General features: G+C 39.2%; 1 protein-coding gene across 1 annotated transcript in view; it reads left to right on the forward strand.

Annotated features, from left to right (window-relative positions):
* Positions 1 to 831: 831 nt before the first annotated feature.
* The window catches only part of CAPNS1 (calpain small subunit 1), a 76,549-nt gene continuing 60,534 nt past the window's right edge, over positions 832 to 16,846 (forward strand). Inside the window, exons 1-2 of the mRNA XM_053721727.1 lie at positions 832 to 984; positions 9,250 to 9,350. Of these exons, the coding sequence (XP_053577702.1) occupies positions 9,265 to 9,350 (86 nt within the window). The 5' untranslated portion in view covers positions 832 to 984; positions 9,250 to 9,264. The remainder of the gene's footprint in view (positions 985 to 9,249; positions 9,351 to 16,846) is intronic.

Here is a 16,846-nt window from a genome sequence, read left to right on the forward strand (position 1 = left end):
GGTCAGTACCTAAATGCTTTACCACACAGATTATATTTTGAGACATTCGTTAACACACACTTTCAAACTTTTTTTAAGTCATAAGATTACATTCACTGAAACACTACAAACTAACTTTAGGCAACAATAAGAAAATGAAATAAATTAATATGTTTCCGTAAAAAGCAACACAATTAAATGTTGGGGCACTGGGGTCGTATGTTGGACCATGGTATCAATTAAAAAGATCAATTTTTAAGTCGGCATATCTGTATTAAAGATAAAAAATAAACTAAATCACGTACCATGCGGTACCGGACAAACAACCGCTTTACTATCACTAATTTAGTCGAGAGAAGAACTCCAGTTGACCTCAGCGTTCGCGCCCTTAGTCTGCGCATGCGCAGGACAACCGCATTGATTCCTCAACCCCATTGGCTACTTATGGTCACTTCCTTACATTCCCAGGGAGTGCAGTTTTTTCCCCCCCACAGAGACAATTGCTGCTAGAAATGGCATAGTGTCACGTGATCTGAGATTACAGATTTGAGTGAGGTGAGGCCCTACTTCTGGCAGCTGAGTGGACTCGTGTTCTTATATTATCCTTACGGCGCATGGGAGGGGCTTGGTTATTAATTATGCATACGGAGGCTTTCCTTAGGACAAGTGGGTTGAGTTACCGTGATGTTTTTTGGGTTAAGGGGCGGATGGGCGGGGTTATCTCCATTGTCACTTTATAATAGCTTTTGGGCGAGGCTAATGTGTCAAGTTTTCTATTTCCGCTGTCAATCACAGCGAGTAGATGGACGTGCCTTATGGTGTTGACATTTAGTTTAGGCGTCGCTCATTTGCGGGGAGTGGCTTCTGCGCTTCGTTGTAATATGATTGGATAGTGTTTGCTAAGTGGGCGTTCCTTAGCGCGGATCGCTTTCTTTCCCTGTTCAAGTGAGTCATTCCACTGTCAGCCGCCGCCCTGTCCTATCTGGAGATAAGTGGGTGTCGGAGGTAAGTAGCTGGGGCCTTTATATGTGACACTGTGTTTAAATTCTCTTTTTAGTAGTGTTTGCTGTATAATGACTATAGACTGTGTTGTGGAATGTTTTACCAGAATGTGTGCTAGACTGTAAAGTGATGTGAGTGTGAAATAGATGAGCATCTGAGCCACCCTTTCTATGCCTAGGGCAGCAGGATGTAGAGGAATAACACATTTTGTTTGAGGGGTAGTGTTGTGTTATGATGCTTTCCTACTCCTATGCAACTCCTGATTGTCTACTAGGTGTGATTGACCCCATATAGATCCCTGGCATCTAGTAATCAGAAATGTATGATGAAAATAAGCTTAAATTATTTGGGGTGGGGTTTGTTGGGCAAAATAAATCACTTAGTGCAAATTAATTGAATACCCCATATGGGTCAATGCTTTTTTAAAGGGCCACAATAGTCTAAAAATGACATGTTCTAATTGGTTAGAGCAGCTAGTGAGCACCCTGCACTGCTGTGTGTTTAAGCCCTGCTTGTTACACAGCTGAGTTTTGCGACTACTGCTGCTGATTGGATCAGCATTGGCCTGTGGGGCCTGAGCGGTACTTCTACTGTGTGTTTAAACCTTTTTGTTTTGGTTAAAAACACAGTAGTGCATTGTTTATAGTCTTAAAATTACTTTCTCTAACAAATTAGAGTGTAATTTTTTTGACTACTATATCCTTTATTGTGTCACCCCCTCATAGGCTCCTTCTCTAGCTTTCCAGTTTGCCCACATTTTGCAGGGTCTGTAGCAATATTCCCCTTCCTGTATGTTCCTGTTCCCTTTATATAGTGTTCAAATTTGTCTACACTGTGCCAGCCATGTACTTTGTTTCCTTTTGCTTGTACTGTGCAGTGTCTGTCCTTATGCTCTTCTTTACCTTCTCTATGTCAGGCTTGTACCAGTGAGTACCCCCTTCCACTGTATCAGACCTATTTTGGCTTTCTCCCTGTGCTGGGCCTGCCTTGTTTAAGCCCTGTACTTTTTCCCTTCACCTATACTGTGCTGTGCCTGTCATAATGTGCTGAGCCTGCCTTGGCAATTCCCCCTGTGCCGAGCCTGCCTTGGCAATTCCCCCTGTGCCGAGCCTGCCTTGGCAATTCCCCCTGTGCCGAGCCTGCCTTGGCAATTCCCCCTGTGACAGGTCCTGTATTAGTGTGTGTGTGTATATATATATATATATATATATATATATATATATATATATATATATATATATATATATATATATATATATATATATATATAAATTTCCCACACATGCAGAATCAAGTGAAATTAACTTCCTTCAACCCCTAAGTAGCATCACTGAAAAGAGGCTTTGCAGGAGGTAATAGAGTGTGGGCTTGGCCAAAGGTGGATTTTTTTTTATTTCCAAGCTGCAAAGTCTAGAATCCAGCCACACCAAGCTAAATTTTAGGTGAGCTTGTGGAAGCCAGCGTGAGGATGTGGGGGGCACCCATGGGTGGAAACGAAGGAGCCAGGACCTAACTTTAAAGGGACATAAAACCCATTGTTTTTCTTTCATGATTTAGATAGAACATACCATTTTAAACAACTTTCTAATTTATTATCATATTTTCTTTGTTTTCTTGTTACCCTTTTTGAAAAAGCAGAAGTGTAAGCCTAAGAGTGTGCACGTGTCTGTAGCACTATATAGCAGCAGTTTTGCTTCAGGCATGTGCACACTACATAGGTATCTCTTCAACAAAGAAGAACATGATAATTGAACTAAATTTGATAATAGTAGTACATTGGAAACTTTTTATAAATTGTATTTGATGAATCATGAAATACATTTTTGGGGTTTAATCTCCCTTTAAGGTGCCAGTGGCTACTTGGCTCCTGGGCTTGTCAAGCTATATATTAGCTGCTCTAGTGTCCTTGTCATCTCTTTTTCAGCAAAATGTCTTATTCTAGGCAGATACAGAAAAACCAGTTCTCCTGGTCTTCTCTTTTTTTTAGAGCGGCGTGGACATAATTTATGCCCTTAGGAGTAGTGGATTAGTCTGTGTTCTCTGACAGTCTTCAGCCGGCTGCATTTTTTACATATGCAAACACTACACCAACTTGCCTAACACGTTTTTAACCCTATCTGTACACTCGGGTACAGTGAAGGCGTACAACAACCAAGGGCGTAACTGTGTACATGTAGCTTAAAAGTCATAATGCTTTGTGTATGTATTTGGGGCAGGTTAGGATTTCGACCATTTTTTGGTGGCCCTACTAAATTTGTGTAATACAGGTGTGTGCATTCATCTAGATAAGAGAGAGAGAATGAGGAACAACAATCGGTATGAATAAGCAAATTTAAAATGTTCTTATCTACAAAACTGGTGCACACAAAGAGAAAAGCACATGATAAACTTACAGTAGCAATTATTATATTTTAAAGGGACAGTCAGCGCAAAAATTGTTATAGATAATGCCTTTTACTACCCATTCCCCAGCTTTGCGCAACCAACATGGTTATATTATAACATTTAAAAGAACACTGAACCCAATTATTTTCTTTCATGATTCAGATAAAGCATTCAATTTTAGGCAACTTTCTAATTTACTCCTATTATCAATTTTTTTTTTCTTCATTCTCTTAATATCTTTATTTGAAAAGCAAGAAATGTAAGTTTAGAAGCCGGCCCATTTTTGGTTCACAACCTGGGATGTTCATGCTAATTGGTGGATAAATTCACCCACCATTAAACAAGTGCTGTCCGGTGTTGTGAACCAAAAATTGGCTGGCTGCTTAGCTTAGATGCCTTCTTTTTCAAATAAAGATTGCAAAAGAACAAAGAAAAATTGATAATAGGAGTAAATTAGAAAGTTGCTTTAAATTGCATGCTCTATCTGAATCATGAAAGAAAACATTTGGGATAAGTATCCCTTTAAGCCTCTAAATTTCTGTCTGTTTCTAAGTCACTAAAGACAGCCCCTTGATCACATGCTTTTTATTAGATTTTCAGAACAGGGGAGTACTAGTTCATGTGAGCCATATAGATAACATTGACCTCACACCCATGGGTTCTAACAACACAGCACTAATTTGCCTAAATGTTATAAAGTCATGTGATCAGGGGGCTGTCAGAAGATGCTTAGATACAAGGTAATCGCTGAGATAAAAAGTATATTAATATAGGGGGGGGCGTGTCTGAACAGTGACCTGGAACGGTCTCACTTTCTTTAGCTCCAGCGGAATCTCCAATAATCTGCCGATTACAGGAGTAATCCTACACATCACCTTCTACAGTGTACTATTGGATTGCGGAGCTACAGATATCCCACAACACGCTGTATTAATGAAGCTGAAGCGGGGAATATGACATCAAAGGCCTAAAGCGATGGCACACAAATAGGCAGCGCTTCCCCCTCTGTGATTCAAGGTTTTCAGTCACAGCTGAACACTCCAAAATACCAGCCAGCATCCACACATACCCAATCCTACCAACTGAAGGATACAGAGGAAGAGACACCGAAAATAGCCACACAAAAGTAGTACAGCGTAAAAAAAAAAAAAAAAAGACACAGGGGAACTAAAATGGCCGACACAGGAGACACTGGCTTTCAACGCATCTCTAATGATAGCTGGCGCAGGATTGAAGAACTTTTTCAGCGCCTTATTGAGAAGGCTCCGCTAGATACATTAATGAAACACTTCACCTCTATTAGCATAAACAAAGCTTTAAAAATTGATGTGTTGGAAGGCGACCAGCACCAAACAGAGCTCCCAGATACCGCTACCGCATCACTTCATAGCAGGCTGGACGACATGGCATATCCGGAAATGCCATACAGCTTACAAATGCCAACATCTGAGAGGAAAAGCCCATCAAAGGCAGTGATCCAAGATATCACCGGCTTCTCATGTGAATCTCAGCGACATGGGGACATTGCGCCGCAGCCCAGTGGGGGGGGGCCCCCGGGAGGTAGCGGCCAAAAAGCAAACGTCACACAGGCCTGCAGCATTGCATGATATCCGCGCCCGCTTTGGTAGCCGACCAGAGAATACAACCACTCCATACAGCTCCTCTCCCACAAGAGTTAACGTCAAGGGGGCGATTGAGGTACTCGCATTAAAGCCTCCTTTGGAACTGATTAGCTATCTATATTCCAAGAGACTTACTCGTTACCGATATGGCTCTTCTTTACGCCAGAAGCCCATGAGGCTCTCAGAACTTGATGACTATGGATAATCGCTTACGACAAGGGGACTTCATATAACATTCTGATCAGATATTGATGATTAGTATTAATTTCACACACAATCCTTTTTTCTAGTGAATATGTTCCTGTTAAGAGTATGATCGCATTAATTTGTGAATCTCTAGTTGTACCAGTATTTACAAGTTATAAGTAAGGCAATCTTTTTAGATGTACTTATTTTAGTTAGCGTGGAAGAGTATTTCAGTTAAAAATGTATAGCTCTATTTTTCTCTATGCCCCTCTAGTAAAGTGTAAATGTGCCCTGTTCCCATCTGCTTAATTTACTTCAATTGCTATAAATATTTTTTTTTTTCCTTTCACTACTATGTGCAACATGAAATCTACCAGCTACAAAAGCATGGGAGCTCACATATGACAGATGTAATGTCTAGCATGTTGTCAGGCTGAAACCCCTTGGTATATAACCTATACAGGGTTCATTATAAACATGGGAATAGTCTGAACACATTGATGTACACAACACTTTAGTCCTGATCCTGTGGCTTACGACCGGAGCCGCAGAGGAAAGGACATTCTACAGAGTCACAATCTACAGAGCTTCTAGCTATACTCAATATACTACACAGTTATATTATCACTGTCCATAATGAGCAACAATGATAGCTTAGTTGTTATTTTCCTATGTGTATTGTTCATTGTACTACTGGTATATTCAGTCCTAGGTTTTACTTATTTTCTATTTCAGGATGACAAAACTCCATACTAGATAGTTACCATAACACCACTGTTGATACTGTGCAAAACTGAAAGCATGCTTGCTCTTTTCCTCTGTGTATTGCACTGTTTTTTTGTTTTGTTTTTATTTATAATGTAGGCGTGTTTAGCTCTGATTATTGCATCTTTATATGTCATTTAAGCATACCAATATAGTATTGGTTAGTATTATGATGCAAATTGTTGCTTTTTTTTTTTTTTAAAGCTACCCCCTGATCACAATCTGTTATAACGCTTTGGGTCCAAAAGAGACCTTCACTGTTAATTAAGAGGAGAAAAATATGAGAACCATAATTTCTTGGATGCATTTCAGAACACAAATTATGTAAAATAAGGATTGTGTCCAGTATTATATATCTGTTTATGTGCAATCTTGTTCTCAATAAAAAAAAAAAAAGTATATTAATATAACTATGGAATGGGTAATAAAGGGATTATCTATCTTTTTAAACAATAAAAATGTTTGCCTTGACTATTCCTTTTAATTCTCACCATAGGAATTGCACTCACTAGTGACAAAGTATGATGCAGAACGTAAAATCCATCTGGTCATTACACACTTGGCTTTCCTATTCAAAATACCTTCCTATGGGTACCTTGTAGGGCCAAAAGTCAGTACAGTATATGGATGTGAATTGAGAAAGGTCTTTATTTCATACATCTGTTTTACCTTACCTTTTTTAAGTTCTTAGGCACTCTCAGTATCTGCTACATATTTTGTCCACATTGTTGTAGAGACTTTTTCAAGAGGGCAAAATATCTGAATATATCAGCTAGTGAGCTTGCATCCATGTAACAACTTTTGACCCTACAAGCTGTGTTCCCTCTAAGGCCAGTTTTATGTGCAGCCGAGCGGTGAAGCAGTTAAGGAAACCACGGCTTGCAGTCTGCATTGTGTTTGCTACACCTGAGTGTACACATAGGGTTAGTTCACTGCTTAGCCGCACATAAAACTGGTCTTAGAGAGAACACTGCCTACAAGGTACCTGTAGCAAATAAGCTACATTTTGAAATTATTATTATTATTATTTTGTAAAGCTGTGCCAAATTCCATGGAGCAGTGTTTAGAGCTTTATAAGTTAGGGACAACATTTTGAACTGGATTCGAACACAGGCATACAAATTTGCCCCTATCCGTCCCAGCTCACCTCTGGCGGGCAGCAATCCGCTGCTGGAATTTAAGATTGCACACAAGCATTATTTTTGCGCTTACGTGCAATCCCACCCGCGGACAGCCAATCGCGTGTGGGCAGGAGCTGTCAATCTCCCTAGTCCGGAGTTTGAAATTCTCGACCTAATAAGTGGAGAAGAGGCTAGGAAGCAGCGGTCTAATGACTGACGCTTGATAAATACTGACTGCAGGTTCTCTTGTGAGAACCTGCAGTCGTAGGGAGGTGAAGGGCTTGATAAATCGAGCCCTTAAAGTGATGGTAAAACTCTCCCCTTTTATAAAAACAGATCCGGAATGTTAGTGACATTTTAGATGGAGTTTAATTCATCGGTTGTAATAAAGTGGCGCAATAGCTTACTTTTTAATATAGATATGAAATTCAAATACCCCATGCTCCGCCCCCCCCCCCCCCCTTCAAAAGCCAATTTTTCTGTGAGCTAAAGATTTGAACTGTTTACTAATCAATGCTCTCCCCTTTGGACGCCCTTTGTTGTAGCTAGAGCGCTGATTGGACAACAATTCGAACTTTTAGCTCACGGAAAAATTGGCTTTTGAAGGGGGCGGCGGAGCGCAGGGAATTTGAAATTCATATCTACAATAAAAAAGTAAGTTATAGAGCATCTTCATTACAACTGATGAATTAAACTCCATCTAAAACATTACAGATATGTTTATATAAAGAGGAGATTTTACCATCACTTTAATGGACTACTAAATACAGTAGGATTGGCTAATTGGTAAATGCACAATAAGAAGACAATGCAATAGCACTTACTTCAACTTTGAAATGAGCAGTAGAATATTCTCTGGCAAATTTCAAAGTTAATCCAATTTTCTCTCCCCTGTATCATGTGACAGCCATCAGCCAATCACAAAATGCTTATACGTATATACTGTGCACTTTTGCACGTGCTTAATAGTAGCTGGGGCATCAGAAAGTGTGCATATAAAATTAATGTGCACATTTTTCTTAATGGAAGTATATTATAAGGGTTTTTTTCGGGGGGGGGGGGTTTAATTGCATGCTTTTATCTAAATCATGAAATTCCAATTTGACTTAAAGGGCCACTAAACCCAAAATCTTTCTTTCATGATTCAGATAGAGAATAGAAATTTAAACAACATTACAATTTACTTCCATTATTTATTTTGCTTCATTTTTTAAATATCCTTAGTTGAAGAAAAAGCAATGCACATGGTGAGCCAATCACACAATGCTTCTATGTGCAGCAACCAATCAGCAGCTAGTGAGCATATCTAGATATGCTTTTCATCAAAGAATATCAAGAGAATAAAACAAATTAGATAATATAAGTAAATTAGAAAGATGTTTAAAATTGCATTCTCTTTCTAAATCATAAAAGAAAAAATGTGGGTGGCAAGTCCCTTTAAGTAGAGGACTCAAGTTGAGGCGTTTGTTAGATTTGAGGAAGGAGACGTGGAATTTGGAAGTTCATCTAGGAGTAGTGTGCGGTAGTCAATACAAGGCAGAATGAATAAGTGATTTGGTATTGTGGTGGTGTCTTGGGTAAGTAAAGGCTGAATTGTAGAGAGATTCTGTAGGTGTACAGAGCAGAATTTGGAAAGCTCTCGTTTAATGAGAAATGAAGGACATTTCAGAGTTCAGTGTCCATTCTCACTTGTGTGCCTTTTTTTTTTTTTTAAGAAAACCATAGGAAATAAGATGTTACTTCTGTAGTGTTTGCTTTTGGATGGAGATCTCTTCTTTGCACTTAAGGAATTAGATGGTAGAGTATGTGGCATCTTGGTGAATGTGAGTATGTTGGCGAAAGGGTATCTGGATCCAGTCTGCAAGGCCCTCGGGTAGTGGAAACTCCTGTTACTAGTGCAGGGCCCTCGGGTAGGAGAAACACCTGTTACCGGTGCAGGGCCCTCGAGGTAGGGGAAATGCCTGTCGACAGTGCAGGGCCCTCGGGGTAGGGGAAACTCCCGCTGCCGGTTAGGGATGAAGGTGTGTCTGATATTTTCAGCGCCATTGGGGGGAACTATATAAAGCTTCAGTAAAAGGCAGCCTGTGTCAACTAACAGGCTTCTGGACCCAGCCATGAGATGCAAAAGATAGCGGTCATTGTGTGATGTGATTTTTTTTTTCTTTATATAACTTTTTTTCTGGTTTCAGTCCTAGGTTATCACCATGTTTATGATGAAGCAGCTTATGGGGGGTGGCGGAGGAGGATTCGGTTCTTCTGGAATCTTTGGAGGTCTTCTCAATGTAATCGGGTGAGTATTGTGTACTGATTACTAATATAAGCTCTTTGGTCACATGATTTATTTGTAATGTTCTAAACTGTATGTTTGAAGAACTACCAGAGAAGTTTAGAACTGGGATCATACAACATATTTGTAATAACTTTTATTAGAAGCATTTATGCTAAGGGAAGAATATTGCAAAAATGCTTCTGTTTAAAATTAAAATGCATTCATGCACACGTCACGTTTGACGTTTCTATCTCTTTAAGGACATTAAACCTTTAAAATTTTGTTTTCAATATTGAAACAACTAATATATAAAAAAATACATCTACATATTATACATTCCATCTAGCATTTGTTTATTGTTAAACGTCTCTTTTAAAGGGACAGTCAACACCAGAATTTTTGTTGTTTAAAAAGATAGATAATCCCTTTATTACCCATTCCCCAGTTTTGCAAAACCAACACTGTTATATTAATACACTTTTTACTGCTGTGACTATCTTGTATCTAAGCATCTTCTGACCGCCCCAATCACATGACTTTTAGTTATTATCTATTGACTTGCATTTTAGCCAATTAGTGCAGTGTCTGCCACTAGCCACGGGCGTGATCACAATGCTATCTATATGGCCTACATGAGCTTGCTCTCCCCTGCTGTGAAAAGTAAATAAAATAGAGGCAGTCTTCAAGGGCTTAGAAATATCATATGAGCCTTCCTAGGTTTGCTTTCAACTAAGAATACCAAGAGAACAAAGCAAAATTGTTGATAAAAGTAAATTGAAAAGTTGTTTAAAATTACATGCCGTATTTGAAAAATGAAAGTTTTTTTTTTTTGGACTTGACTGTCCCTTTTAACTAGTCATAGACTTAAAGGGACATGCAATTCAAAATTTTTCTTTTATGTTTTATATCGAGCATATAATCAAATTTGCTTCATTCTCTAAGTATCCTTTGTTGAAGGAGCAGCAAATATACTTCTGGGAGCTAAGCTGAACATGCATGAGCCAATGACGAGGCATATATGTGCAGCCACCAATCGGCTAGCTCACACTAGTGCATTGCTGTTCCTTAGCCTACCTAGGTATGCTTTTCAACAAAGGATAACAAAAGAACAAAACACATGAGATAATAGAAGTAAAATGGAAAGTAGTTAAAAAAAAAAAATGTATGCTCTTTCTGAATCATGAAAGTGTTCCTTTTAAATTCCCAATGGATTTCAACTAATCCCTTAAAGGGACAGTCTAGTATAAATTAAACTTTCATTATTCAGATAGGACTTTTAATTTTAATCATCTTTCCAAATTACTTTTATCATCAAATTTGCTTTTTTCTCTTGGTATTCTTAGTTTAAACTAAACATCGGTAGGCTCATATGCTAATTTATAAGCCTTTGAGGGCTGCCTCTTATCACATGCTTTTTAAATCTCTTTTCAACACAAAGAAACAAAGTACACGTGGGCCATATAGATAACACTGTGTTCAGGCACAGGGGGCTATTTAAAGGGACACTCAGATTTTATTACATTTTCATGATTCAGATACAGCATGTAATTTTAAACAACTTTCCAATTTACTTCCATTAAAAAAAATGTGCACATTCTTTTATATTTACACTTTTTTGAGTCACTAGCTCCTACTGAGCATGTGCAAGAACTCAGACTATATGTATATGCATTTGTGATTGGCTGATTGCTATCACATGGTACAGGGGGAGTGGAAATATACATAACTTTGAAATGTGCTAGAAAATAATCTACTACTTATTTGAAATTCAGAGTAAAAGCTATTGTATTGTCTTGTTATCTTGCATTTGTTGATTATGCAAATCTACTGTGTTTACTGGTCCTTTAAGATTTAGCACAAAACAATGCTAAATTTAAGACAATAGATAATAAACAGTCACAGTCATGTGATCAGGGGGCTGGAAGAAGGTTCTTAGATACAAGGTAATCGCAGAGGTAAAAAGTATATTAATATAACTGTTGGTTATGCAAAACTGGGGAATGGGTAATAAAGGAATTATCTATGTTTTAAAGCAATAACAATTCTATGGTAGACTGTCCCTTTAAAAGAGAAAGTTCTTTAAAGCCGTGTTTCTCAATCACGGCCCTCAAGTACCCCCAACAGGCCAGGTTTTCATTATAGCTGAACTAGAGCACAGGTTGAGAGCAGGTTAGTTACCATGGTTACTGATATGCTGATTATTTCACCTGTGCTCTAGTTCAGCTATAAAGAAAACCTGGACTGTTGGGGATACTTGAGGACTGTGGTTGAGAAACGCTGCTTTAAAGGACCTCGCAATGCAATAGAATTACTTTCTGAGAATTTTTTTTTTTTCTCCCATTTTCCAGCCCCTTGTATCATGTGACAGACATCAGCCAATCACATACTAGTATGCGTATACTTTGTGAGCTTGTTCACATGCTCAGTAGGATCTTGTCCCCCAAAAAGTGTGAATATAAAAAGACTGAGCAAAATGTGATAATGGCAGTAAATTGGAAATTGTCTTAAAATTGCTGCTCTTTCTGAATCATAAAAGTTTATATTGACTTGAGTGTCCCTTTAAGGATTTTAAACAGGACATTCCGGTTCCTTAAGGTTTTTAAATAGCATATTATTGGCTTTAGAAGGATCATACTTTTCAGTTGTTAAGAGTTATAATTACTGTCTAACTCAAACATGTCAGATCAGTTCTTTTACCGTTCATCAACAAACTGGCTCATTTATATCTGTCTGAACTCAGAGGTGATAAGCTAAGTGAAACCCTTTACTTTCTGATAACTAAAACCCATTTCTTTAAAGGGACATAATACTCATATGCTAAATCACTTGAAACTGATGCAGTATAGCTGTGAAAAGCAGAAAGGAAAATACCTGAGCATTTCTATGTAAAAAAGGAAGATATTTTACCTCACAATTTCCTCAGCTCAGCAGAGTAAGTTCTGTGTAAAAAGTTATACTTAGCTGTTGCTCAGCTGCAGGTAAAAAATAAATAAATGAAGAAATGAACAGCAGCCAATCAGCATCAGCAGTTCTGAGGTCATTAACTCTTACTGTGATCTCATGAGATTTCATAGTAACCTTCCTTAAACTGAATAGGGACATGAGTGTGCATGAGGCTTCCTCCCTTGCTTGTCCCGGATCAGACATACTGATTTGCTGCATAAAGTCCTTTACAATGGGGTGTGAATATGTAGGATATTTTGAGGTAAAATATCTTTCTTTTTTACATAGAGATATTCAGGTGATATTTTCTAGTCTGCTTTTTACAGATATACTGCATCGCTTTCAAGTGTATCAACATTTGGATATCATGGCCCCTTAATATTTAAATTACAATTAAAGGGATCCCTGAGCCTTCAGGGAGTTCCAGACTGCCCCCCCAGCCTAGAAGGCTGGCATCTGTCGTTACAATTGTCCAATCTGGCCTGCGAAAGGTCATACCTTTTGGACAGATGGACCCGAGATAGCCACCAGAGAAGAGAATCCCTGGTCTCTTGATCCAGATTTAGTAGAGGGGACAAATCTGTGTAATCCCCATTCCACTGACTGAGCATGCATAGTTGCAGCGGTCTGAGATGTAGGCGTGCAAACGGCACTATGTCCATTGCCGCTACCATTAAGCCGATTACTTCCATACACTGCGCCACCGAAGGGCGAGAAGTGGAATAAAGAACACGGCAGGAATTTAGAAGTTTTGATAACCTGGACTCTGTCAGGTAAATCCTAATTTCTACAGAATCTATTAGAGTTCCCAGAAAGGAAACTCTTGTGAGAGGAGATAGAGAACTCTTTTCTTCGTTCACCTTCCACCCATGCGACCTCAGAAATGCCAGAACTATGTCCGTATGAGACTTGGCAATTTGGAAATTTGACGCCTGTATTAGAATGTCGTCTAAATAAGGGGCCACTGATATGCCCCGTGGTCTTAGGACCGCCAGAAGTGACCCCAGAACCTTTGTAAAGATTCTTGGGGCTGTAGCTAACCCAAAGGGAAGAGCTACAAACTGGTAATGCCTGTTCAGGAAGGCAAACCTGAGAAACCGATGATGATCTTTGTGTATCGGAATGTGAAGATAAGCATCCTTTAAATCCACTGTAGTCATGTATTGACCCTCCTGGATCATAGGTAGGATGGTACGAATAGTCTCCATCTTGAATGATGGAACTCTGAGGAATTTGTTTAAGATCTTGAGATCTAAAATTGGTCTGAAGGTTCCCTCTTTTTTTGGGAACCTCAAACAGATTTGAGTAAAATCCCTGTCCCTGTTCCTCCTTTGGAACTGGATGGATCACTCCCATAACCAGGAGGTCTTGAACACAGTGTAAGAATGCCTCTCTCTTTATCTGGTTTGCAGATAATTGTGAAAGGTGAAATCTCCCTTTTGGAGGAGAAGCTCTGAAGTCCAGAAGATATCCCTGGGATACAATTTCCAACTCCCAGGGATCCTGGACATCTCTTGCCCAAGCCTGGGCGAAGAGCGAAAGTCTGCCCCCTACTAGATCCGTTACCGGATAGGGGGCTGATACTTCATGCTGTCTTAGGGGCAGCAGCAGGTTTTTTGGCCTGCTTACCTTTGTTCCATGTCTGGTTAGGCCTCCAGACCGACTTGGACTGGGCAAAAGTTCCCTCTTGTTTTGCATTAGAGGAAGTTGATGCCGCACTCGCCTTGAAGTTTCGAAAGGCACGAAAATTAGTCTGTTTGGCCCTTTTGGACCTATCCTGAGGAAGGGCATGACCTTTTCCTCCAGTGATATCAGAAATGATCTCCTTCAAACCAGGCCTGAATAGGGTTTGCCCCTTGAAGGGAATGTTAAGCAGCTTAGACTTTGAAGTCACGTCAGCTGACCATGATTTAAGCCATAGCGCCCTGCGCGCTTGAATAGCAAAACCAGAATTTTTAGCCGTTAGTTTAGTCAAATGAACAATGGCATCAGAAACAAAAGAATTGGCTAGCTTAAGTGCTCTAAGCTTGTCAAGTATGTCATCCAATGGGGTCTCTACCTGTAAAGCCTCTTCCAGAGACTCCAACCAGAAAGCCGCAGCAGCAGTGACTGGGGCAATGCATGCAAGGGGCTGTAGAATAAAACCTTGTTGAATAAACATTTTCTTAAGGTAACCCTCTAACTTTTTATCCATTGGATCTGAGAAAGCACAACTGTCCTCGACAGGGATAGAAGTACGCTTAGCTAGGGTAGAAACTGCTCCCTCCACCTTAGGAACTGTCTGCCATAAGTCCCGTATGGTGGCATCTATTGGAAACATTTTCTTAAAAATAGGAGGGGGAGAGAACGGCACACCTGGTCTATCCCATTCCTTAGTAATAATTTCTGTAAACCTTTTAGGTATTGGAAAAACATCAGTGCACACCGGCACTGCATAGTATTTGTCCAATCTACACAATTTTTCTGGCACTGCAATTGTATCACAGTCATTCAGAGCAGCTAAAACCTCCCTGAGCAACACGCGGAGGTGTTCAAGCTTAAATTTAAATGTAGACATATCAGAATCAGGTTGAATCTTTTTCCCTGAGTCAGAACCATCACCCACAGAAAGAAGCTCTCCTTCCTCAGCTTCTGTATATTGTGAGGCAGTATCAGACATAGCTCTTAAAGCGTCAGTATGCTCTGTATTTGTTCTAACTCCAGAGCTGTCTCGCTTTCCTCTAAACCCAGGTAGTCTGGATAATACCGCTGACAGGGTATTATCCATGACCACCACCATGTCTTGTAAAGTAAACGCTATGGGCGCACTAGATGTACTTGGCGCCATTAGAGCGTGAGTCCCTCGAGCGGGAGTCAAAGGGTCTGACACCTGGGGCGAGTTAGTCGGCATAACTTCCCCCTCCTCTGGTGATACATTTTTTAAAGACAGAATATGATCTTTATTACTTAAAGTGAAATCAGTACATTTGGTACACATTCTAAGAGGGGGTTCCACCATGGCTTCTAAACATAATGAACAAGGAGTTTCCTCTATGTCAGACATGTTTGTACAGACTAGCAATGAGACTAGCAAGCTTGGAAAACACTTTGAATCAAGTTAACAAGCAAAAAATAAAAACGGTACTGTGCCTTTAAGAGAAACAAATTTTGTCAGAATTTGAAAACCAGTGAAAAAAAGCAGTAAATCAAACTAAATTTTTACAGTGTGTATAATAAGCTAACAGAGCATTGCACCCACTTGCAAATGGATGATTAACTCCTTTGTTAAACGTCTATCGTTTTTTTGATCCGTTTTTTGAACTGTCACAACAAACTGCCACAGCCCTGCTGTGTGCCTACCTTCCCAAACAAACGACTTTGGAAAGCCTAAGAGCCCTTTAGAGATGTCCTATAGCATTCAGGGGACTCCTGGAGGAAGCTGGATGTCTCAGTCTGTAAAAGTTACTGCGCAATAAAGCACTAAATTAGGCCCCTCCCACTCATAGTAACACAGTGGAAAGCCTCAGGAAACTGTTTCTAGGCAAATTTAAGCCAGCCATGTGGAAAAAAACTAGGCCCCAATAAAGTTTTATCACCAAAGTATATATAAAAACGTTTAAACATGCCAGCAAACGTTTTATATTGTAAATCTATAAGAGTATTACTTTAGAAAGTAAGCATGATACCAGTCGCTATTAAATCACTGTATTCAGGCTTACCTTACATAAATCTGGTATCAGCAGCATTTTCTAGCATTCACATCTTCTAGAAAAAAAATTTAACTGCACATACCTCATAGCAGGATAACCTGCACGCCATTCCCCAGCTGAAGTTACCTCTCTCTTCAGTTATGTGTGAGAACAGCAATGGATCTTAGTTACAACCTGCTAAGATCATAGAAATCACAGGCAGATTCTTCTATTTTTCTGCCTGGGACAAAATAGTACAACTCCGGTACAATTTTAAAATAACAAACTTTTGATTGAAGAAAAAAAACTGTTTCACCACTTCTCTCTTACTACCTCCATGCTTGTTGAAAGTTGCAAGAGAATGACTGGGTATGGCAGTTAGGGGAGGAGCTATATAGCAGCTCTGCTCTGGGTGATCCTCTTGCAACTTCCTGTTGGGAAGGAGAATATCCCACAAGTAATGGATGATCCGTGGACTGGATACACCTTACAAGAGAAATATATGTATTGTAAAACAAATTGTTTAACTTGCAAATAAATGAACTGGTTTAGGCAAGTTGCAGCATTTTGCTTAATTTTTTATACGATTTTTAACATGTATTAATAATACATGTTAAAAATCGTATTAAAATTATGCAGCAAACTGTGAATTTAAATTACTCAGTAAAATATTTATTGAAAAGTACAGTAAATACACATGTTCTTTCTAAATCATGAAAGAAAAATGATGGGTTCATGTCCCTTTAATACATTATGTTGTATACGCTTTTAAAGGGACAGGAAACCCCAACATTTTCTTTAATGATTTAAACAAACAATAACTTTCCAACATACTTATTTTATCAAACTTGCTACATTCTCTTGTTGTTCTTTGCTGAAGGAACAGCATTGCACTACTGACAGTTC

The sequence above is a fragment of the Bombina bombina genome, chromosome 7 (assembly GCF_027579735.1).
Source record: "Bombina bombina isolate aBomBom1 chromosome 7, aBomBom1.pri, whole genome shotgun sequence".
In the NCBI taxonomy this organism is placed as follows: Eukaryota; Metazoa; Chordata; class Amphibia; order Anura; family Bombinatoridae; genus Bombina; species Bombina bombina.